The 25,920-nt window shown below is 43.1% G+C and overlaps 1 protein-coding gene across 2 annotated transcripts in view; it reads left to right on the forward strand.

Annotated features, from left to right (window-relative positions):
* Nucleotides 1-25,920, forward strand: part of LOC147701741 (outer dynein arm-docking complex subunit 1-like) — a 235,418-nt gene that overhangs the window by 14,192 nt on the left and 195,306 nt on the right. Inside the window, exon 2 of one of the 2 annotated variants that reach the window (XM_086930361.1) lies at nucleotides 9,255-9,334. In XM_086930361.1, coding sequence (XP_086786487.1) covers nucleotides 9,268-9,334 — 67 coding nt within the window. In that variant the 5' untranslated portion in view covers nucleotides 9,255-9,267. The remainder of the gene's footprint in view (nucleotides 1-9,254; nucleotides 9,335-25,920) is intronic. The other variant, XM_086930362.1, reaches the window with a different exon arrangement.

Consider the following 25,920-nt stretch of genomic DNA (forward strand, 5'->3'; position numbering starts at 1 on the left):
GGGTAGGGACCAAGACATGAGACCTAAGGTTGAGACAGAGGAGAGTGGCCGTGAAGTCCTTGGATGCTGAGTCCTCCCTGGGATCGCCAGGCCAGTAGTTAAAGTCCCCAAGTAGGAGGACAGAGGAGTTATTAACCACCAGCGTGGCGATGAGTTCCTGCAAGGAAGCCACGAACAGGGGCATGTTCAAGGAAGGGCGGTAAACAAGGACAACGGTGAGAGGTGCCGGCAGGTTGGAGGAGCGAGCGACCAGGAAGTCCACTCCAGCGATGGGTGCTTGGGGGAGAAGCTGGAATTGAATAGTGGATCGGACAATCATGGCAACACCCCCCCCCCGATCTTGTCCGCGGGGCGGTCGGCCCGAAGGACATAATAGGAATGGGGGAGGATGGCAAGAATGTCGGGGAGGGAAGCCTCCGAAAACCATGTTTCCGTTAGGAACAGGAAATCTGGGGAGTCTGTAGTAAGATTTTACAGAATGTTGGGGACCCAACGTATTTTGACCCTTCTCCTCGAGCCTTGCTCACGGATAGGCGTAGTTACAAACACAACTATTTTTAAAGGAGAACACGCAAATGTGTAGAATAATGAAACTGGATAAAAACACAATACATCAACAACAATACCTAGTTGCCCATCACTTTCAGGAAAGACAGGTAGAGCACATGGAGTAGGGGGAGTTTAGAACAGAAGGATGCACAGGGTACAGAAAGGAGTCTTTTGTTTTTGCTTCTTTATTAATTAATTTATTTGCAGTTTTATGAAACACAATCCAGGCCTATCGGGATAGTAGAGCTCTTCACATTGCAGAGATCAATATAGAAAATATGAGGTTTGAGAAAAACTGTACACAAAGATGGCTGAGGCAATGGTTGAAGTACAATACAAGGGGAAAAGGCTTCTCTCAGACAGACCAGTCAATTTAGATTATGGGAAGTGTGAGAAAATCATCAAAGATATGTACAACTGATGTGAGAGAAGGGGTAGGAATATGGATAGGAATGTATTAACCCACAAAACGTTAAACGTGTTAATTGTCAGGATACATGAAGTAAGTCTATGATGGAAGAGACAGATTAATTAACAGTGAGACTTTCTTTTGGAGATTGCTCTGTTTTATCTGTCTTTGATAAAGAAGCTCCTATTATTAAAATAGAGTGGACCACCACAGTTGTTATGCCAGGGTCTCAAAGTTGTTGTCACGGAAACCCTATTTGCGTCCTGTGGCATATAATATTTCCACTGGGGCAATTGTTGTGGGTGGCATCATCATCAGGTTCCGCACCTGTGTACTCGCTTCCCGAGGTGAGTGTTGCCTCCAACTGGAGGGAGAATGTTTGGTGAGTAAAATTGGTGGGATCTGTGTGTTGAAAATAACATTTAAATGATCGCCTATGCCCAAAGACAATTTTAATGTGAAGTTGGGGGAATATGGATACGTTTAAAAACAGTATGTGGTGCCGGTAGGAAGAACTACTTATCATTACCTTCATCAGAACCTCACACTGGTCAGATCCCTTTTCTTGTAGGTATTCCAGTGGGTGCCTTCCTTCGTTTTTGTAACCAATTGTAAACGTAGGTATATTAGTCTGCAGAACTTGGAAAAAGAACACAAGAACCGAGGAGAGCATGAAGTATAGCATATACATATTTTCATCATGCTTGTGTATTGCGAGTTTTGATCTTCCTACATATAATGCCTATTTACCTGCGGTGACATGGGCACGTAATCATGTAAATTGCACGTGTGATTTAGCAATTGGTGTACCTCTTTAAGACCCAGTTAAAGTTAATGTCAAGATTCAGGGTTATAGTTGTCTTAGTCAAGTGCACACTGTGCAAGAGCTGCATGCTGTCTGCATAGTGTTGGTAATGTTTTTTACTCTTGGCGGTTGTGTGTGTACCATATAGTCCAGAATATTCTTACTCCTATTATGGGCAGATCTCGGTTTTGGCCAATCCAAGGACCCTGATGTGATTATGCTCCAGTGTTTGTTAATGAGTTTCTTCATATGATTCAATGCTGTACAGTATGTTGTGACATATGTTAGGACGTCTTTCTCAAGACTTCTGTTGGTCTGCTCAAACAGGCTCTCTCTATTCTGATTTTGGCTTTTTTTTTACATTTGTTGATAATGTGTTCTGGATACTCTTTGTCCTTACATTTTCTGGTGAGATCTTTTGCTTTGTTTTTAAAGCCATGTTTGTTGCTGCATTTATGGCGAATTCAAGAAATTGCTTGTGGGATTGATTTTCCTGGGACGTGGTAAAAACTGGTAAAGGTGAGTACGCTGTTTCCATCTGTTAGTTTGTGATATTTCTTGGTACTCAGACCCATTCCATTTGAAAAAAATGTTACGTTCAGAAAATCCAATTGGAGCCTGTAAACAGAACATGTAAATTTCAGATAGTTGTCTTGTGCATACAACCAGTCTACAAATTCTTGGACTGTCTTCTGTCCCTTTCCAGATGATAGGTATACTGTTAATGTATCGCCCCCAGAAGCATATCCTCTGTTTGTAGTGGTTGGAGATGTCAAGGATGTGTGTTTCTTCAAAGTTTCTGACATACAATCCTGCTAAACTTGAAGAAAAAGTACTCCTCATCGAAGTACCATGGGTCTGGAGGAACATGGAACCTTCGTATTTGAAGGCATTTTCTGTTAGCAGTAATCTGTAGAACTCTAGGACAAAATGTTGAGGATTGTTATAATTTCATTTTTTTCTGAACAGTATATTCTGCAGAGTTTCCAGGGTGGCTATTTGTGGGAGACTACTATATGAACTCGCAATATCAAGTCAGACCAAAAGATTGTCAGAAGAGTGAAGTCTTGATTTTATAGTAAATTCAGTAGATGACGAGTAACTTTTAGGTAGGTGGATGTGTGTTGTATTATTGAACATTGGAAGTTGTCTGCAAATTGTGATAACGTTTCAAGGATGGAACTGATGCCCAGTACTATGGGGCGAACTGGTGGTGGTATTTTGTTTTTATGCATTTTTGGTTGAGAATAGAAGTAGGGAGTTATTGCTTCTTTTTGGAGTAGGAAATCTGTGTCTTTTTTGGAAATCCAGCTGTTTATCTCTGCTTCATGACTACTTAGATAGAGCAGCACCTTCAGCTCTTTCTCAAAGGTGTCCTAAGAAGGGTAGATTCTTAAGGAATGGAAGTTTGAGTTGCAAACTTTGGGGGTGCTCCCATAGAAGGATTGATTTAACATGCATGATTTTCGGAAGAATCGAGTTATGAGGCAGAAAAAGTCAGCACTATGGAGTAATTGGTAAAAATCAGAGAGTACAAGTTTCTGGGATGCGTAGTCTGCTGATCCTCCATGTAAGATGTTGAGAATAATAGATTCCAGCTTGTTAAATCATTTAGCCTCTGTGGGAGCCATTTTAGAGTTATAAGTGTGAGTTTGATGTGGTTTTTCCTTCTAGCGTCATCTACTAACGGTGCCTCAGCATTAAAGGCCGGCCTTAGTGGGGAGGAGGAGGGGTGGTGGTGGGGGGTCACATGGACTCTGGGAATGCTAGTCAATATAGCATTTCCATGGTCTAGTTTTTAAAGGATCCGTGATTGGACTGTTGTTTTGAACTCTTCGGATGGAATCAGGGGCTTACATTTACGTAGGATACGGATTTGTTTTGCATCACTTTTAGATTTGGTATAAATGTGTTAATTAAGGTACAGATTCTTATCCAGGGTGAATCCCAGCGAAAGCAACGTTTCAAAGATGGTTGGTTTGCAGTCAAGTTTGTTTGCTACGTCAATCTAGGCTTGTAGAGATGTACCACACTATGTAGAGATATAAGTAGGAATTCAGTTTGCTAGGGTTTAGTGGTGGTATAGAGCTATCCATGCTGACGTTTTTTAGAGTTTAGCCAGAGTTCTGTCTTCCAGGGGTGTTATTCTCATGTATATCTGCATGTCAGCCGCGTAAGGACGTGAAGAGACCCTGGATTTGGACAGTAGTACAGTAGGACGTTCCATCTAAAGGTTAAGGAGGATAAAGCCTTGAGGGTCTTCTTGTTGAAGTGGCTTAGGGAATGGAAGTTTATCAGCCATCAGACAGTGTTATTTCTGCATGCAGCTATCAAGGTATGTTTCATACTATTTTAGGACTGTCCTCTTTATTTCCATCAGTTCTTTTAGGATTTGAAAGAGGGGTGCATGGTTGACAGTGCTGAACTCCGCTGACAGGTCAGGGAGTACAAGGAGACAACATTTGCCTTTGTCCAACATACATAGCACATCATTTAGTATTTGAAGTATGGCTGTTTCTGTACTGCACTTTCAATAGTAAAATTTCTAGGCAACTCGATACCTGTCTAAATTCAGGTATGATATGTAACAAGCAAAGCAAACAGATGAAGTAGCATCAATGTAAAAACAAACACCTTTCTCTTCGCCTTTCAATTATTTTTTAAGAATGAATAGCCTAACTATTATGTTACACATTATATGCAGTATTTGAAGTCAAAGTTCATGATATATACATACTGTTTTTAGAATATCAAGAAGTTCTCCAGAAGAAGGCGTGTTACACGACGAAACGCGCGTAGAGACGTTCATCATACTTACCTCTAATTGTGTGGTTGATATCGAACAGATTCTTCTGTTTATATACCCTTGTAATATTTTATTTGCACACATATGAATGTTTTTTATTGTTCTCAATTGATATGTATTGTTTATTGTTTTAATGTAATTGATTTGCACATTAATTCTTTTTAGAATTTTATATGTATTAATAAAATGATAATATACGGCTTCTTTTAACATAATTTTCTTGTTTGTTTTTACATTGAGGCTACTTCATCTGTTTGATTTGCTTGTTACATATCATACCTGAATTTAGACAGGTATCGAGTTGCCTAGGAATTTTACTATTGAAAGTACTGTTACCCTGTCCTAGGAGCTCTAACTAGTTTCAGGGGGTCCCTGTTTTTGATATTGTTTCTGTACTGCATCCTGTTTTAAAACTTATTGTTGCTAGTTTAGTAGGTTATTCTTCTTTATATTCCATCAGCTGTTTTGAGACACTAGTTTCTACGACTTTTGCTATCGAGGCTTGAGATGGGGTAGAGGTAGTTGAGGTCTTCTGAATCCGTGTCTGGTTTTTTTGTGAAGGGGTGTATCGTCTAATTTTAAGGCAGGTTGGATTTTTTCATGCAACAGAGAGACGCTTATCACATTTATCAAGTGGGGAATCACTTTACGTCACGTAAAGTGATTCTAAAGTCTAAGGGCCTCATTAGGATCGCAGACGGACTTGCGTCCGTCCGTGACCCCAGGGCAGGAGGGAACCTCCGCATGGCATGCGGAGTTCCCTCCTGTGCAATTAGGATGTGACTGCCACCCTGGCGGTCACATCCTCTATTTTTAACATTGCGGCGGGTGCGGCTTCAAGCTGCACCCGCGGCAATGTTAAAAATGCAGGTGTTGCATTTGTATGCAGAAAGAGGCAGGCACCGCGCGGTGCCTGCCGCTTTCCGCATACAAATGCAGGGGGGTACCATAGGTACCCCCCATGTGCACCCCCCAACCCCCCTTCACCTAGGGGGCCCGCAACGGCCCCCCGCAGTGAAGTTGCACATGCTTTTCCACGGCGGAAAACTGGCCGCGGCAAAGCATCTGAAACAGGCCATCCTAATATGGCGGACGGTGTCTGACAGACACCGTCACCATATTAGAGCTTTTCCACCGCGGTTGTAAGCCAGCCGCGGCGGAAAAGCTGCGGACGGAAACCAGGACCCACCAGCCATCCTAATGTGGGGGTGGTTCTTTGGTGGGTCCGCTGCGGATTTTCCGCATCCTCCGGCCCGGCGGTGGCTTCCGCCGGCCAAGAGGATGCGGAAAATCCGCAATCCTAATAACCCCCTAAGTTTGGAGATTTCTGTCATCATGTTTTCTTGAGTTAACTCTTTGAAGGAGGTCTAAGCTGCAGTTTTTTTCCAGCTAACATTTTTTGGTGTGAGACCAAGATTTATGTGACTAGTGAAACTTCGATTTCTCATATTTCGAATTTTTCAATGTTTTCTTTGCCAGAATATTCAGAGATGCCTGTAGATTACATTGTTTTTTAATGATGATAAACTGTTTTAAGAGGCATTTTTTGCAAGGTTGATTTCTGAGCTGAAAACAGTTGTTTCTACCTTGGAAATTTGCTTCTTGTATTCTTTATAATTTTGTTGGAACATTTTTATGTTCTTTGTGGCGATGTTGTTTCGCCATTGGTGTTCTTCATTTCTGAGGGCTCTCTGTTTTTCAAGGAGTAATTTTGTAGACTTCCAACTCTTGCCTTTTTTCAGTTTAAGGGAGCTGGGGTCAAGATCAGGTGGGATGTGTCTTATTTTTATGGAGATTACATTTATCCTAATATGGTAGCCTCCTCAACCGTTTCCTGGCTGGTGGTAGCAAGTTCAAGGGTGATTAGGCGCTAGGTGCACCTAGGTGAGTTGCCCATTGGCTTTTCCGTGTAAATTAAAATCTAGAACAGTGGTTCCCAACCTGTGGTGCGGAAACCCCTGGGGGTCCACGAAGCCTCCCCAGGGGGCCCGTGACTACTTAGAAAATGAAATAATATTAACAGATCAATAAAGTGTATCTAAATAAAGCTAGATGTATAATTGACATTTTAAAAACGTACTGTAAATGTGAAGCAATTTAAAATTGGATGCTAAAAATTCAGTTAGCATCCTCAGATTGATTTGTAGGAGTAGTGTAGGTGCATCAAACAGAATATAGTATGGATGATGAGTTGCCTCAATTAAATTTAGAAAAGCTCCAACCTTCCTAAAATTATTTGAAAAAATATATATATGTGTTTGAGAATTAAATACAATGTGTCATCATTTGTGTATTTGTTTGATGAATGTTTTTTCTTTATTATTGTTTTGTGGTTCAAATCCTCAACAATGCTTAGGCCGTAGTCCCTGGCTCCTAGTAATAACTCAGTGGACGAGGGGATGTCCCCAGAATCCAATTCCGATTGAGTGGGGGTCCCTGGGTTCCAGTAATGATTGAGTGGGAGTCCCCAGAAGTAAAAATGTTGAGAACCTCTGATCCAGAGGATTGGTGCGACAGCCATTGCTGACCTCACCGTTTACAGACATTAGCATGTATGAATTATGATAAGGGATCACAAATATAACTATGAGGCATAACATAGGAGTACATGCAGGTTTTAACCTCAAACTGTTTATCCCCATCTAGTCTGAAAGCCAAGAATACTTACTCGGGAGCCACTTTCTGCAGCTGGCTGTTCAGCATGAGAGCTGATTGCTAATGAACATCACCAACATCTCATTTAGAGAGCTCTGTGGCCTCTCCAATTAACCACCCTAGGGGACTCTCTGTCTGCCATGTTTACTGTCTTTGGTTCAGCTATTTTCTCTATGTCTCAAAATCAAAAAGTGAACTTGTATACCCGCTTTAATTCTTGGCTGATTAAAGAGGATTTTGGCACACCACACAGTCTCACATCTTCTTCATGGCTTAGTATCAGCAGGTCTTTGCTTAGTAGGGTTTGCTTGGTTTTGCCACACCCTTTATTGGAAACAACCAAGCTTCCTGTCCAGGTAGGTCCTCCAGCTTAAAAGATTTTATTTGGGTCTAAATTAATTGCATACTCTAATTAAAAAATGCACTGATTATTTTGGAGGGACCCAGGTAGTACCACAGAAGGTAATGAATAAGTTGAACCATGACTTTAGCTCCTCACTAGATAATTGTATATATTCCGACAATTCAGAGAAGTGAATTCGGTAGAATGTAAATAGCAGTTATTTAATTAGTAAGTGCTATATAAATACAATTGCAATAATTCTTAATTCCAGCATTTAATTTATTTCTTTGCACGACCTGTTTTGGCAGTTACAAGTTGATGGACCTGATAATAAAATATTTTGCCCCATCAACATTATGGTCAAGTGGGGAAGTATGGTGTAGAACTCGGGTCATCTAGATCAGCAGTCAACAACTTAGCCAGCAGACTCCATCTCTTGCGGCTTCTTTCAACTTAAATATTGGTCCTACTGACAAACAGCATTTTGTAGTACAGTTACTGGTACTACACTAACAATTATATTTTAATAAAAATGAATATTGCGTTTGTTTATTTAAAATTCAAAAAAGGTTGTTAAAGCATTTTATCATTAAATTGTAAATGTGTTTTTTTTTAGATTTGTTTTTACATTAACTTTGATTTAGTTAGATTTTAAACTATTTTAAATAATTTTTAATTCCTACGAGGTTTTAGTGTCAGAACCTGATTTAATTCTTGGTAGTAAGGATACTCTATTGCAACAGAGCATCCTCACCTCTAAGAATGCAGTCTGCCTGCTGCATTTAGATGTTGGCGGGCCTTTGGGTTAATCACGGCGGACACTACTCTGTCTGCGCATTGATTAACCGCCTTCAACGGCCGCTGGGAGCAAGCGATGTTGGAGAAATACCTACATGTCCACCCACCCAATTGGATGGGCGGACATGCAGTTATTACTGTTCCTTATCGCCAGATAAAACAGGGCGGTAAGGAACAGCAAAAACATTTGTAATGCTTCCCCTGCCAAGGGAGAAACCTCACATGGCGAGGTGAGCATTTCTTTTTTTCTTTACAAAACTAAAATCCCATTTATGTATTTTCTTTTTGAAAAGAAAAATGAGTACTGTTAGTGCACTGTTAGTTACAGGGCTGGGTCCTTATGACGCAACCCTGTAAAAACAGTAAAATGTGTGAACAGGAACCGACGAGATGGCAAATCCTATCAATGCCTTTATAAATAACGGTCTGCTAGTTGGTCATTTATAAATTTGGCAGGCAGAGTAGTCCTGGCCTGGCGGACATAAAGTCCTCTGCAAGGCCAATAGTGACTGCTCCGTCCACCAATAATTAAATCGGGCCCTAAGTCCATATTGGAATTATTTTCTATGGGAGGGTGTTAGTGTTTCTTTTTGGCAGTAGTAACTTACACTCGTAAATTTTGCTCCACCCCCTTTTCCAGGGGAGGAAGCCTTGTAAGTCTACATTTTTTGAGGAAATTTACATTCGGATTTTGTGAATAGCCCAAAGTAGTAAAGTTACTCAAAAGTGTAAGAATAAATTACAATGTAAATTACTCAAAAGTTTAAATTACCTTTGAAAAGAGCTCTATGATTCTCTTTCTGTTAGCTTCTGTATTTTAACATTTGTAAAGCAATAAAAATGTCATACTAAAGTACTCAAGATTGATTTGATATCTCTTTTCTCTTAGCAGGCGGCAGAAAATGCCTCGTGGTAGAGCAGTGTCCAGCGGCCGCTCTGACACTAGTGAAGTCGATCTGGAAGGAATGGGTATGGTGCTATTTTAATATGTGTCTATTCAAGGTCTGTTCTCTGCCACAAAAAAGTAAAGTAGACCCTATTTTACTAGCCACATAACACATCAACTACCCTGAGCCTTGTAGACTATCAATTGTCTCACCAGGTTAAGGTTTCCAAGTTGTTGAACAGGGTGCACTCCTATCCATTGCTCCTTTGTAGGTACTCGCTAACTCATGATTTTCTCATGCTGATTTTGGTTGCCCAATGTAGAAATTATATTTTGAAAGACACTTTGGAAATTATTTTATAGGAATAGGCGGTCACTTTACAATTTCAGGATGTTTGTTTTGGTGGGCCAAGTCAATGATAATCAATTAGGAATGTACTTTTAATTAGCCACTCATCACTGCTAAAATTCTTCATGTGTCTGGTTTAGATAGTGTCAGGGAATATGACCATCAGAATTCCTACAGGTAAATATTTTGGTCCCAAAGATATTATTTTGGAAAACTATGCTCATGTCCTCAAACTAGATGAACCAGTAACTGTTCCACTTAGAAGGAGATTGTATGTGACTCCAGCACAGTTCATACCAAGAAAAGTTTCCGTACTATTATGTGGGCAAGAAAACATTCCCACACTTGGATCTGTTGTAGAAAAAATAGAGGATATATGACAGGAAGCAGTGTGTATTTTCTTTCTTTGTGTATTTTCCTCTTAAGAGTAAGATTTGAAAGTCTCCTTTTACCTGATAGGCACACGCCTCACCTCTTAAACAACTTGAGCTTCTGCCACGAGCTTCCAGTAATATTATTTTTACAATATGATCAGTGTACAGTTTGTTATATTTATTTGGTTAGCAGCATCAGCAAGATCATACTTATGCTACTGATACTCAAGTTTAATATTCCTGTATTAAAAGCTAAGCTGCATTGTTTGCTCACAACATGGTTTCCACTCTTGTATCTCCCTTCTGCTCTTTCTACGCCATACACCAAAAGTTGTTATTCTTTACAACGTTTGGATACAACTACTATTATTTCTGAAACTTATTACAAATGTAATTGAGCCACATGATGCCTCTTCCTTCTTATGATGCTTTACCGCAATACGATTTAGGATTTTTGTCAGAAGTTAAGTTAAATAATTAATATGAATTTATTTCCTATAAGTCTGCAGAAGGTTTGCTGAATAAATATGCAGATTGTCTAAGGTTTGTGCTTCAGCCACTTCGGCGCTCAGTTTAAATGCTCTGGACAACATTAAAACATGGGCACTTCTATGCTCTTTGGGTAGCTATTTGAGCAATATAAATACATTTTTATTAATTAATTCATTCTAAGTCCTTGCTCGAAACAGGAATTATATTAGGCAGCTGTAGTAAATGAAGAGAAAATCCAAATATATCCAGATAAATCCAGGATTTAATAAGCTGCAGCACAGTACTCCCAACCTCCAAGAAGTCAGTCCAAGTTAAACATTTTAGATCATAACAATTCCAAATGGAATCTCATGGACAGTGTGCATGTGCAGCAAAGTACAAACATTCTATTAAAAGGGAAATATGTACAGGGTAAGTTAAAAGGGAAATACATTGAAAACCAGAATATAACACATTTTCCCCCTTAAAGAAATAAGAAGGGAAACTGACATTTTTAACAGCTGAAAAAAAACATCCAGTATATATAAAAAACTACGATACACATTTTGAAACTCTTCTAACATTCCATCTTTTCCCATCTTGTGTAACCACACTATTATGATAAACTTTCATAACTTTCATAGGCTTACCGAATTTGTTTTCTCCCTTGGCAATGTAACCTGGTTTGCGAATCCTAACAACATCACCCACCATGAATGCTGGTTGCTTAACATTCATCCTAGAATCATAATTGCATTTGTATTTGCCTTGTTTTAGTTCCACTTTCTCAGCCACATCCTTGACATTCACATCAATCATTTATATTTTCCACTTTGGACTTGAGATCGGCGTATCATCAGGTTGTGTTAGCAGAGGAATCACGTCATCTCACAGCTTTTATCACACCACAGGGTTTGTTTCAGTTTAAACGGATGCCTTTCGGTTTGGCGTTGGCAGCCTCTGTTTTTCAGAGATCTATGTATCATATTTTTAAGGACATGAGTGAATACGTGAAGTGTTTTCAAGATGATATCTTGATTTTCTCTAAATGTGATGAGGCACACATGGAGCATTTGAGGAATGTGTGTAAGATGTTAAACAAGTTTGGACTTACTATTAAGAGTAAGAAGTGTAAGTTATTTCAGAAAACTATAGAGTATTTGGGACACACCATTTCTGGTAATGGTGTTGCTCCAAAAAGATCATTGGTTGATGCTATCCCACCCTCGTCGCCAATTTTGTAGTAAATGAAGAGAAAATCCAAATATATCCAGATAAATCCAGGATTTAATAAGCTGCAGCACAGTACTCCCAACCTCCAAGAAGTCAGTCCAAGTTAAACATTTTAGATCATAACAATTCCAAATGGAATCTCATGGACAGTGTGCATGTGCAGCAAAGTACAAACATTCTATTAAAAGGGAAATATGTACAGGGTAAGTTAAAAGGGAAATACATTGAAAACCAGAATATAACACCAGCTTTGCTTCAAAAGGATTTTTAGCAGAATCATGGATCCCAAAGTGGATTTGTGGCAGAACTAGTAGGCTGTATTGGTAGTCATCCCTCTAGAAATTTAAACAACACCTCAAAGTGCTAGCAGGGTTTATTTACTTCTGGTCATGCAAATAATTAGCTCTAGGCTCTTTTTAGCTCGTGCCAACCAGGCACACGTGCTTATTTTTTATTGTATGGCGTTCCTTGTTTCAGCCAGTGTGAGGAAAGTGGTGTATTATATGCTGTGATTGTGCAAACTCATACTGGAATACACTCACAATTCCTACTTAGGTCCAGTCAGGCTCGCTTGTTAACCCTTAGGTCAACTCTGGGTAATAGTTTCTTTGAGCAGTCAAAAAGAAACAAGTGCAAAGCATTTAGAAGTACCAAAACAATTCAATAAGAAAGTCATGCAATACAACAGCAATCTATCAAAATAGATCTTATTTCTGAGGATTCTGTGTGGTCGATGGGGGGTTCTCGTGGGGTTACATCTTGGATCATGGTCCAGGTGTGACGACTTTGACCTCCGGGGTTGATGTCCCTTGAAGTCGTCTTTGGTCCAGCAAGAGTCTAGTTGCCATTGGATCACTGGTACCCGTTCACAGCTAAACTAGCAGTTACCTTTGGTGAGGGCTAGTGTCAGTCTTGGGTGACTAAACTGGACTATGATGACCTGCTAAGGTCTGACAGACTCGAGTGCAACTTGAGCATTGGGACTTGGTCGTTTGGGCTGCATGGTGGCGGTCGGTGCCGGCCACTAATTGTGGCTACTGACTGGGCTGGTACAGCTTATGAGGCACTAGATCTGTAACTGGAAATCAGTCAACTGACTCTTAGAGGTAACCTCTTCTCTCTGAGGCTCGAGAGCAACTTTTTAATCTTTTTTAGTCAATGATCAGCAGGTGCAGTCCATCGTTTGATCCAGCCTCTCAAGCCAGGACCAGGGAACAGCAAAGCAGTCCTTCTTTGGTTCAGTCTCCAGTACACAAGTGATCTGAGGTCTGGGTTCCTGGGATGTCTTATTTATGCCTAGAAAGGGCCCTCTCTGTATGCAGAAGGTACTAGCCAGTGGGCTGCAAGGATCCTCCCCCACCGATGATGATTTCCTGCAGTGTGTGGCATCTAGCTATTCCAGGATGCACTAATCTGTCCTCTCCCAAAATGGCAGAATCCCCCTCTTGGTATGTGGAACTCGGTAGCCCATACTATGGGTGTTGCTACTTGAAACGGAAAAAACAGTTTGCCAACTGGTCTCCTGCCTCTGTCCCGACGCCAACCCCTTTACCGCAACAAAAAAGCAGCCCTTCTCATGTGTGTCCACCATCTTCCCATCAAAGGCAGCTTATACCTTGAAGCTCGCCCATTAGGCTCACACCCTGTTTGACTTCCTCCTAACAAGAGGTGATACCTCTTCCAATGGAAAGTCTCTTTTGTTTGTGCTCCTGGGAGTCATTCACACTTCCCCCCTGTACTAGCCAATGGGGCTACCAGCTTTTCAGCCATAACATATAAAAGTACATGCTCTAATCTTTAAAATACAGCACCCAGCCTTAGGAATCGATAGGCATGCTGTGGGGGTGACATGTATATGAAAAAGAGAGGTTGGGTATTTGTAAATTAGTTTAAATGGCAAAGTTTACCTAGCAGTTTAAAACTTCTCTGCCAGCCTGCAATGGCAGGCTGGGAGGCTTTTGTTCATGTTGTCACTTCAGGAGTGGCACGATAATTGCTGCATCCATGGTGGGACACTTCATCTTACAGGCTCTGGATACCCCAGGTACCATATACTAGGAACCTATAAGTAAGTAAAGTCATGCCAATTGGGTATAAACCAATCAAGCATATACTTTGTAGGGTCAAAACCATGGCACTGAGGTCTGGTTAGCAAGCTACAGTGCACTCTCACAGTTGAACAAAACCCACAGCATCAGTCCAAAACGTTGGGGTGATCATGCAAAAAGAAGCACTTCCTTACAGCAAGTTCATCTTGTGTTCAGACCTCCCCTGGAACATAGCTCTTTATCATCTCTTTGATTGGCTGGCTGACTCCTATGCTTCGACTTCTCGCTCTTAGGGAAATACGTTTCTATGTTTGTGTAAGCACTCCATGTCAGTGCATGTCCTGGTCAGTGCATGTGTTTTTTAGCTTTCTCCCTCAAGTACTATTCTCCCCTCCATGTTGCCCTTTCTCGCGCTTTGCTCTCTTTCACCTGTGTTCTCTCTTTTGTGCTTCTCCTCTGACCCTTAAGGTTGCTTCATCCCTATGCCTGCCAGTTGTGTTAATTCACCCCCCACCCACTCCCCAACCAGCTCCTGAAACCTGCTAATCCATTTTTAAAAGCGGCTTATCACTACCTTCTTTTAAATGTACCTATCCCTCTTGGATGAGTAAATGTAAGTAAGCCTGTGTTCTTTTGTAGGTATGCATATGTATTTTGTGCATGTTCCTACAAAATAACATTTTGATATTTATTGCTTTGCTTATGCATGTTTTTCATTACACCCGCCCCTCTGCATGTTCTACAAAGATTTGCCTGTTTACCAGTACAAGAGCAGATTTAAGAAAAAAGGCCATCATCCATCCCGGCCTTGCTCTCCCACTGTAAACTCTCACTAGGGTGCCATTGTGACTCCCGCCTCCCGCATTGTCTTTGTTGCCCTTTGCAGGATGAACGCTGCCAACATTAGATAAATTGTTGTTAGAAATGGGATTTCTGGTTGGCCAGGGCATGAGCCTAAGCTAGGCAGAAACCACCACTCCAGCCAGAGAAAGAGAGTTACATGCTGGGGATAACCCCTGCTCACCCCCTTGGTAGCTTGGCAGAGCAGTCAGGCATATCCTAGATGCACCCGAGAGCAGAGGACGGCCCGGGACCAGGGTTCGAATCCCGGCGCGGCAGGTTTCTGGACCAGGGTCAGCGGACTCGATAATTCTCTCGCCTCGGTGCCCACTCTGATCAGCGATCACACTCGGCAACTCTGGGCATTAGCTTGCCTCATCTTCACTAACGGCCCCACCAGACCGCCGGGGATGCCTGGTCTCACCCTGGAGATACCCATTAAGGGACCATCTCTCAGGGAAGCCAGGAAGGGTTTCGCAGCGGTCGAAGCGCCTTGGGACCCTCCGGGTAAGTAGTGCGCTATATAAATGCCTATACATACATACAATGTGTAAAGCGTTTGCGCAACACACTCACACAGCAGTGACACACTAGGCACACCACAAAAGAAACTCCACACAAGGTTATATAAAAATATCCTTTGTATTATCCATAAGAACACATTTGAACACAATCACTGTGGCACTAGGCACTTGTCATGACTTTACAGCGAGTACATAATCACTTAGGCCAATTGGGCCGCTGTCAGAAACATCACATATGTCATAGTTAGTGACGACAACCAGTAACTACTTGTAGGAGTGCCCTAAACACAATACATTATGCAAAACAACAGCCACAGTGCACCATCATAAACACTTGCCATAGTGCACCTATCAGAAACGCATCATGCCCTGCCTAGGCATATGCAGGTCACCGTTGTAATGCATAGGGGGCCAACCTTGGCACTTAGCTCAACACACAGGGGAACATTAGACATTGGACAGAACCCCTACTACTGAGCTTGATTCACGATGTGTAAGTGGAAAATGGGTGCCACAATCCCGTAGTCCCCCAAAGTACCAGGAACTCTCTTGATGTGAAAGTTCCTCCCTCCACCAAGGCTCAGGGACCTCTGTTGAGGTTTACCCCGAGCGGCCAAAACTCACAAATGCCCCTGCCTAAAAGTAGGGCTGTCAGGCCAAGGGTCACTCCAGCAGCCGCCCGCTGTCAAACGGGGCAGCTGCTAAACTGGCCACGTAGGGTGATGGCGGTTCGGGTTCTCACCTGACTTTTCTTGCAGCGGCCGTTACGGCCAGGGAGAGGGAGAGCACTGCTTCCCCTCTGCTCTCCCATTCCTCTCAGACCCTCGAGACAGGCAGTGCTACAGGAACTGCTGTATGCTTTGCGACACTTTCTCTCTTTGCTTCCGGTGCCACACTGGACTCTCGGGTCAGGTCCATCTGGGACGGGAAGGCACGGAGGGAAGTCTCCTCCTCACCACTTCTTTGTCAGCTCCTTCTGCCGCTTCCAGGTTGGAGCCCTTGCACTCCTGGAGATGGGCGGGCCCCCCTCGGCTCTGGCTGGTTGCAAGGCAACCTTGGGTTGCATCGGAAGACACTGATGCGGCTCTCTCCCCGCAGGTCTCTCCCCCCGATTGGGCACCCGCACTGGATGTTAGGGAGGGGAGAGCACTTCCACATCACTGCTCTTCCCTCCTGTAGCAACTTCCAACGGCTGCCCTGCGCTCCACCGGAAATCTCTCCACACTGGCTGCTGTGGCTTCTCTCCACGGTGCAAATGTACTCTGCACCGCCACCTTTGGATATTGAGCCCCCTTCTCGGGCTCAGGCAACATGATTAGAGAGTGCCCACCACGCGCTCTTAAAATTGCGGGGTAAAAGACCAGAGCTCATCACGCCCTGCTTTAAAGCCAGAGAGGGCAAGCCACAAAAGCTCTGACAGTTCACTGGGGGCCTGAGCAGGAGGCAGGCTCAGGCCAGCACATAGGCAGAGTCCCGATGGCGGTTCCCTGGTACAACAATCAGCTGGGGCAGCAGTGCCACACAGTGGCTTCCCCTCCACAAGTTCCAAGTAAGCTCCAAAAACATGGGTCACAGCCCCAATATTTATGGTCCACAAAGTCTTTGTTTTCTGCTGGCACAGGGCTCTGAGCCCAGCCCAACCAGTTCTGGGGGGCACTTAAAAATATCTTTACAGTGCATAACACTCCCCATTGTAAGTGAAAGCCCTGGCCCCAAACACACAACAGTTGGGTGGAGCCATCATTGTGGAAATTAGGCACAGCACTATTCAGGTGCAGGTGCTACTCCTCCCACCACTCCAAATGCAGACCAGGCCTATTCAGCCTAGCGCTGACTCATCCAGACTCTCTGGAGCCACTGCAGCTCCCCAGCCCCTGTCACTCCAAGGCCAGACAGTCAATACACAACAGGCAGGCACAAAGACACATAGTACACAGAAATGGCCACTTCTAAAAGTGGCATTTCTAAAATAGTAATAATAAACCTGCAAACACCAATACACAGAATTTATCACCACTATTCCAAACATACCAATCTTGATCACGCATGTCAGGAATTACCACTGAAGAACATATCAGGGAATCCCCCAATGCATCCCTATGAGAAAGAAGCCTCACAGCAGTGAAAAACCAAATAGGGTGTTTGTCACTACCAGGACATGCCACACAGTTAAGGCACATGTCCTACACTGCACCCTGCCCATAGGGCTAGCTAGGGCCTACGTTGGGGGTGACTGATATGTTGTAAAAGGGTAGTCATAGACATGGCAATCACTTTACGTGCCACGTCACAGTGGCAGTAAACTGCGCATGCGGGGCCTGCAGCGGCAGACGCCAGACACAAGTTTGAAAGGCTACTTTGGTGGGTGGCGCAAGCAGTGCTGCAAGCCTAGCAGTAGTATTTAATTTACTTGCCCTTGGTATATAAGATACCACGGTATACGGGACTGACAGGTAAATTAAATATGCCAAACATGTGTAGACCAATCTTACCAAGTTTACCATAGAGAGCACATACACATTAGCTCTGATCAGCAGTGATAAAGTGCACAAAGTCATAAAACCACTAACAGGTGAGAAAAAGCATTTGTGATGCAATAGGTCTTGCATTAGCAAGAGTTTAAGCTATTGGCATTGTAAATTACAATGCCTTTTATTTATGTTTTTAAAACCAAAACATAAATAAAAGGCATTGTCATTTACAATGCCAATAGCTCAAACTCAAGTAAATGTGAGACCTATGGCATTGCAGATGCTTTTTCTTTTGATCCTGTGAGTTTGTCTACAGCTGTGCTGTCAAGGCAGACCTAATAAAAAAGTAGCTATTCAACATCAGAAGTGTTAGTGATACATTTTTAGGGGGTGGAATGAGGAGAAATTGTCGTAGGGATAGGGAGACCCCCTCTTGGAACAGATAGTCACACAATGGGGAAACAAATCAGCCAGGTCCTGAAAATAAAAGGCTAACACCTATTTTCTCATCTTTTATTATTTCAACAATGCAGATCTTTGTCACTATTTATGTTAATTTCTGTAAGACCATTTCTAGGCATACCATGTAAGAGTTAAACCATTTTGGGAAAACAGGGGAATTCATGAGCCTATTCTGGGATGTTGGGATCCCAAGATTTGTATCCAAGACTTCTATAACTCTTTGATGTGGATTTGTGGTGATTAGAACATGTAGTTTATTTTGAGTGTGGCATTTGTGAGATTTTGAGTTGGTAAAACTATTTCTGGATTTCGTGTCATTGGTACAGTTTCAGTGCAAACTACAAGCATTTGAACTACTTTTCAAATCTTAGAATCATTTCAAGGAGATTTCTAGTGCCATGTGAACTTTCACGAAGGTTTGGGAGCATTTGAGCCATTTCGTGGAGATTTGTAGTAAAGTGAGATATTTCCAAATGGCCATTTCGACGCTCCCTGTAGTTGCAGTTGACGTTTCGAAAAGATTGCAGAATCATTTAATTAACTGATGAAGATTCGAGGAAATGTGTGCCACTCTTGGGAGATGTGTTTTGACTGGGTCAGTTTCAGGCGAATTCCGGCAAGTCAAGCAATTCTAGTTTATTTCGCTCATAAGTGTAAGGTTTGTGGTCATTTCAAACATTTCTTGTAAGATTTTTGCCCAATTCCTGTGGGATTTGGGAATTTTACGTCATTTGATGCTGACTTAAGGCCTTTCAGCAATTTACAAGAAATCTGGGGTTAATTCAAGCCAAAGTGAGGAGATTTAGAATTGATGACTGCTATGTTGGTGACATTGGGTTACAGTGAGAGTTCTCATTTTACAAACTTTAGTGGTCCTGATTCCAAACTGGTTAGAGGAGGAGTATGCGGTATTTATCAAACCTGATAAAATCTAGATTAAATTTGGAATATATAGGGTGCAGTAAATAGCACCTGGTCCTAGTTTTTGAGGAATAACATGAAGATTTTGGAGCAGCAACGGATTTTTGTGCTTGCTGCAACAAAATTTGTATGCCACAGTAAAAATTGTATTTTGGTACTTTGTTAAATTCTAGCAGGTTCGAGCTTCCCGAAATTTAAGGAAGTATGAGGAATTTAAGACACTCAATAATTACTGAGCACTGTAAATACAGCTGAACTCAGAACTCTGACCAACTTGAAATCAGCCCATTTTTAGGAGGGTGGTGAGGGATTATTTTGATGAGTACCAAACAGGCAGACGTGCTGCAGTCACAATCCTTTTATTTAAATGAAAAATAGGTGAGGGGTACAATGAGATTTAGGATGCTACTGTTAATCGATCAGAGATAGTTCCTGCACTTCACGAAGGCTTGTCCTGCTGGTGGGCGAACTCCAAGGGTTGCAGGAAAACCATTCTATAACAAAGCGGTGAGCACTCATTTAAATCTAGCATCAAGCCTCCTCAACGCCATTACCCCCCATCCTGGTCCCCCAACATCCTCCTCCTCTTTCCTGCGCCCCCTTGTTCTCTGGAGTAGGATGCAGCTTGCGCTCTACAGGCTTCAGGAGGGGCTCCGAGGGGGCGTGTGGGCTGGAGTGAGTAGAGGGGTGTTTGTTAGCTGGATGCAGAGGGCTAGGGCCATGGTGCAGGGATGGGGTGAGGGTTGAGGGGAAAGCTGTACACACGCCCGTGTCACAACCAAGTAAAGGGGCCAGTAGCCTTGGGAGCATACAAATGACGGCATGGCTGTACTAAGGAGGGACTAACAAGCCACATAATGAAACAGAAGCCAGCATTTACAAAGGACAAACACACAAGCCAATGAAAACTAAGGGCAGGGGGATTGGGCAACTCTTCTCTCTGTACTCAACTACTACAGCTCTTCGCAGAGCAGCGCTTGCTCGTTGGCTCATGCTCGACCTAAAAAAATTCTGCAAAAAGGGCCTAGTCTAACAATTATATTTAGGTGCAACCCCATAAACAGGGACTTCCAGATCCAGGAACAGGAATCTAAAGAGATGGTCAGAAAAGGATCAGCTTGTTAAGTCATCTAGATTATGTAACAAGCAGCTAGTTCAACAAGCCTTTGGGAGACATCTTTGGAGCTGGGAACAATACAAAGCTAATATGAGACCACTGTGGTGTTCAGGGCGACATGTTGCTTGCATATATTGTGATTCATTGGTTGTAACCTAAGGTTAGGGACATATTGTATTGGGATATTTGATCAGGGTAGGGGTACTCCTGAAGAGCTACGAGATTTGGGGCCATGAATATTAATGAGGCAGGTTGGATTGTGACCGACTACGATTAGGAATTTTGTTACCCAATGTATTATAGATTGGATTCCACACTGTAGAAATACTGTTCGCAATTTGAGACCAGTCTTTTCTACACCTGGTTCCGTATTTAAGTTAATAATGACAGCTACAAAACCACTGTAAAGTTCGGTAGAGACTTTCAAGTTCTGAGACACTCCTTTGTGATGTTCTGTATAAAGGCTTGTACGATCTCTGGTCATGGGCTATTTAGAATTCTCAACGAAAGACATGTGTTGTCTGTCCAGAACATTTTACATCTGCGTGGGTCTCTTTATTCTCTCTGTGCTCCCTCTCATGTCCTGTTGCTTTAGTAATTTGTTTTTGCTGAGCAGCATGGATTCACATTTTTCCAGAGCTCCTTAAAATGTTGCAACCGGAGGGTTATTTTGCAGGCTGCCAAATGTCTTCTACATTTGCCAAAGTTCGTGGAGGGTGTGTTAACGGCAGTTGTTTTGTGTCTTGTACACATGTGTTTTTTAGGGAGTGGTTAAAATGTTCCCATTGAAAGCACGGTGACTAATTCACCGAGGAAAATGGGCGCTCTGGCGTTTTTATAAAGAGAGTCAGTGTGTTTGTGTCACGAGTTTTCTGCTTTTATCATCACCACAGTAAAAGAGCCTTCTGTTCATGACACCAAGAAGCTTCACTGGCCTCAGGAAAGTAGCTGCAAATGATCTGAAATCCAGAGACAAAAATATTTCAGAAATGCTGCAAAGTCTGGGAAAAGAAACATAAACGCAATCTTACATACTCCACGCAGCCACAGCCTTCATATTACAAATATTATGCTGTCACAATCCCTACACTTTGTATCATTCCAACAATAAAACTTCACAACAGTAGGATGCTAGTAAAAACTTCCACATTACAACTTCCTAATAGATATTTTAACATTCCATTGTCATATTAGAACTCCATAATGGTAAACCTTGTAAAAATAGAACTAAGAAATATTCGAACTACCCAGCATTGGTACACCCCAATATTAAAATGCTCCAGTCTCGCTCCACCAAACATAAGAACCTCTGAACAATAGAGCACCCTAACAGTGGATGCAATCGCAGAAGGGCTCAAATTTAGAATCCATCACCTGTAGAGTAACCAGATAGGTGCCCCCAGAAATAAGCTCATGAATATGGAGAGCTGTGAGGCAAACTAATCCCAAAGGATCTGTTTGGAGCACTTGATAAGGTAGTTTTCCCAACTTTTTTTGGATAAGCTTAGCTTTGATTAAATCCTGATAGTTGATGAAACCACCGTGGTTGGTGCTTCAGCTAACTCCCTTCATGACTTCTGTGACGTACGGCAGATTACATTTGCTACGATTCATTTACTGCGACATGCAATTACCACATATTTTTCACTGCAATTCATGTAAATGGCATGCCCTTACAACACAGGTTTGTGCTGTAACTGTATACGTTGTAATGTGCAGTTTCTAAGATGCATCCAAAAAATATACGGCAAATGGTAGGAAGCAATTTAAACAGGGTCTTTTTACGAATCTTCTTTTTTCAATAGTTCATGTTTGAGTTGTAAGTGTTTGACTCTCCAGCTTGTTCTAAACATCGCAGACAAAGATATAATTAGGTTGTGTTTCACTCACCTGGAGAAGCCTTCACTGGCTTCTGGTGGCCACCAGAATTAAAAGCAGTATGAGCTATGTAACATACATGACATTTTTAGCCATGGCTCCTGCTTATCTGACTGGTAAGTTTCAAGGGATGTATCTTTGTGATCCTGGAGATTTCTGGAAGACAGATTTTCCGATCAATGGACCTCTGTAAGGAATGTCGGCCATTGGGACTAGGGCTTGCATTTCAAGTGTTGTGCTGTTTTCTCAAACGACAACTGTTTAATAGTTAATTTTATGTTCGTCTCTCTGGGGTGAAATGCACATCTCCTTAACATAGTATGTTCTGTAACTGCTTTTGACAAGTCGTCTACCCCCTCACTCACTCCACATGGGGACAACCCCGTTTAGAATGGCCCAACATTATATTTCCCTATATCGCAGTTGTTAGACCTGGCATTTTTGGCGTGTTTTCCTCTGTCTTTTTGGCCTCTGCCTCCTGTATTTTTGATGCTGTGCTGGATTCGTTTTTGCTGGTTTAGATGCTTTGGACACTCTGCCACTGCTGATCAGTGCCAGAGTGTAAGTGCTCCCGGTGTAAATTGTTATTATGATTGGATATACATGATTGGCATATTTGTATCACCACAAAGTCCCTAGTATAGTGCACTGGGTGTGCCAGGGCTAGTGATGTCAAATGCTACTAGTGGGCCTGCAGCACGGATTGTGCCACCCACACGAGTAGCCCTAAAATGGTGTCTCAGGCCTGCCACCGCAGTGCCTGTGTGCAGTCTGTGAACTGCCATGTCCTCCTGGTCAGTGTCCCCACTGACCGGGCCTAGCCCTTCCCTTTCTGTGCACATTTGTCACCCCTATGGAAGGCCTGAGGTACCCCCTTGGGCAGGGTGCAGTGTATGTGAAAGGTAGAGCATGTACTTGTGCAGGTGACATGCTCTGGTAGTGAATTACAGCCATTTTCGTTTTTCACTATTGTAAGGTTATCTTGCTCCATAGGCTATCATGGGGGATTCTGGCTACAGTGGCTAACCGCATATCTTCCCATAGGAACAATATGGGACATAAAAGTCTGGTATCTCTGAACTCAGAATTTAATAACACATCTTTTAGGAAAGGTTGTTTTTAAATCCTGTGCTTGAGAACAGCACTTTTAGAAAGTTGCTGTTCTCTTGTCTGACCTTGACCTGTTTGTGTATTGACTGTCTGGTTTGACAGTGACAGGGGCTGGAGATTCCCCAGGAGGCTGGTTGAGTGAGCCCTAGCCTGAATGACTGCATTTGCAACTTGAGTGGTGGAAGGAGATAGCACCTGGGCCTGAATAGGGCTGTGCCTGCCTTCCAGAATGCTGGCTCCACCTCCTGCTGGGTGGCTGACGACCCTGCCCCTTATTCTGAAAGGAAAGGAGAAGCCAGAAAAACAAAGTGCTCAAGGAACACCCAGAACTGGTTCGGACCGGGCTCAGGGCCCACTTGCACAAAGAGAATGAAGACGTTTAGGAGTATAAGTACAGGACCACTGACTACAGAAAATTAGATCATCCTGGAATCAAGAAGGAACCTCTGCCAAGGAGAAAGCTGAAACTGAAGAAGGAAGATTGTCCAGCTGTTGCTCTGCTGGATTGCCCTGCTGTTGCTTTGCTGCCAAGGAGAGGGCAAGGACTTTGCTTTATGCTGTGTCCCCTTGCTTGAAGGAATCTCCAAGGGCCTGAGAAGAGCTGGCTCCCTGTTCTGAAGTCCCAGGAACAAAAGGACTTCACCCCCAGCTTCCCCTGAGCTCTACTGAGAGAGTTCTGTCCTTCCTAGAGTGCGTGGCCCATGTGTGGTGCATCTAGAAGTTGTACCTGTGCTGAGAAGCTGGAAACCAAGATTTAAAGACTTTGCTACAGAAAAATTATCGCATCGCTCACTACAGAGCGCATCCCCGACAGTGAAAGGAAATTCCCGCCGCTATGGAGGCCGAGATCGTCGCACCGCCTGTTGCCGCTGCCAGAGCCATCGCATCCTTCGTTTGCGGGATGCACCAGACCGGTGCGGGAAGTCTAACATCGCTGCAAGTGTCGTCGCAGAGCCTGTCGTCACTGGGAGAGATCGCCGCACCGCTTGCTTGCGGACCGGATCTCGTCGCTGCGAACATCGTCGCAGATCATCGCATCGAGGAGCTGCGAGAGAGAGGATCGCCGCTGGAGCCCGCTTCGTCACCCCTGAGATTGTCGTAACCCCTACGAGATCATCGCATTGTTCCTTTGCGAGAACTAACTTCCTACGGAACCTACGCACCGGAATCCATACATGTGGCCTTCCTCCCTATACAGACCGGATTTGTCGCAACACGCCCGCTGCTGCAGCGGGGTTGTCGTATCGCCTCCCCAGGGTCTCAGGAGCAAGGCATCGCTTGTTTTCCACCGCACCAGCTTCTGTTTTTTGGAACTTTGTCGCAACTAAAGGTACTGTCGACTAAAGCGTGACGCAACTGTTAACTTTTCACACAACTGTGGATTATTTTTTATCACAACCTAAAGAACTCTTTTGCAACCATATTCTTGAACTGTGTATGTTGGATTTTTGTCGTTTTGGTCTTGTGTAGTTTAGATTAAATACCCTTATTTTTCTAAACTGTTGTGGAGTCAGTTTGTGGTGTTTTCACTGTGTTACTGTGAGTGTTGGTACAAATACTTTACACATTGCCTTCTGATTAGCCTTGACTGCTAGTGCAAAGCTACCTAGAGGGTGAGCAGGGGTTATCTCAGAGGGGTTCCTCCTTACCCTGACTAGAAGCAAGGGTCCCTATTTGGACAGTGGTACCTACCTCTACCAAGTAGAGACCCCCAGTTCTAACAGCAGTAATCAAAATAGGGAAATAGTGGGCACAAATAAGGGAGTAGAACAATACGGAATCTAATGGCTCTTCACAGTGCAGAATAATGTATAAACAGTTGTCATCATGTGTTCCCCTAATGATTACTTTCCTCTTAAACAGAACAAACAACAGGGATTCAGGGATATTTTCTGTGACAGGTGGGAGCTACAGCATCCTGACCTATGCTCTTGTATTAGTTCACCCAGGCACATATTTCTATTCATCATTGACACCTACCTGTCTCTCTTGTAAAACTGCCCCCTTGAATCTGTTCATCAAACTGAATTGCAATATGTTCAGGGTCTTCAGTATATCCTGATTTGTCCACAACCCTTTTCCCTAGTCATTGTCGCACACTTCAGATCCCATCAGTGGTGGATGAGCTAATAATGGGGGCCTGGGAGACAGTGCCAATATCCTCCCTCTAACACAAGTAACAAGTGGGGTGCTGCTCATTTTGCCCTGGGGTCAGGTGCTTAGATGAGCTGCTACACATCTAGTGGTTTGAATCCTGATGTTCTCCAGGTGAAGGTTACTACTTCTGCACCATTGAAGGATTGTGTATCCAAGCATCATTCCATCACATGTTATGCTTTTCTGTCATTCCTTAATGTTTAAGGCTTATCTGTGCCACCATAGGCATGTCACTCTGACTGTGCCCTCGAAGCAGCAGCCAACCAGTGGCTGTTGTTAAGGATGACACCCTTCTCTAGTGGATCTTTGCTCAGGTGGCTGAAGAATAATAGCTCCAGTCATTTTGCTCTATTTTTAGGTTTTTGCACATATCAATGTTCAGCCAATTCAAATTTAATCAAGGAACACAAGGGCTAAGGCAAAATGATAAAAGTTCATGGCTGTAAGTAGCAAGCTGTACGGTTTAAGACCAGATGTGCTGCATCATACAGCAACACTCTAACTAGGGGGGCATATAATAACAATAATAATAATAATAATAATAATAATCCACATTTGTAAAGCTCACAATCACCCGTAAGTGTCTCGTGGCGCTGGGGCCGTCGGGAAGATTAAGCAAGCTATTGCCCAGAGTCACATGGTGCTGGGCTAATCTGCCGCCGGTACCGGGGATCGAACCATGATCCCCAGATTCCGGAGTCAGTCGCCCTAGCC

The sequence above is a fragment of the Lissotriton vulgaris genome, chromosome 7, assembly GCF_964263255.1.
Source record: "Lissotriton vulgaris chromosome 7, aLisVul1.2, whole genome shotgun sequence".
NCBI lineage: Eukaryota > Metazoa > Chordata > Amphibia > Caudata > Salamandridae > Lissotriton > Lissotriton vulgaris.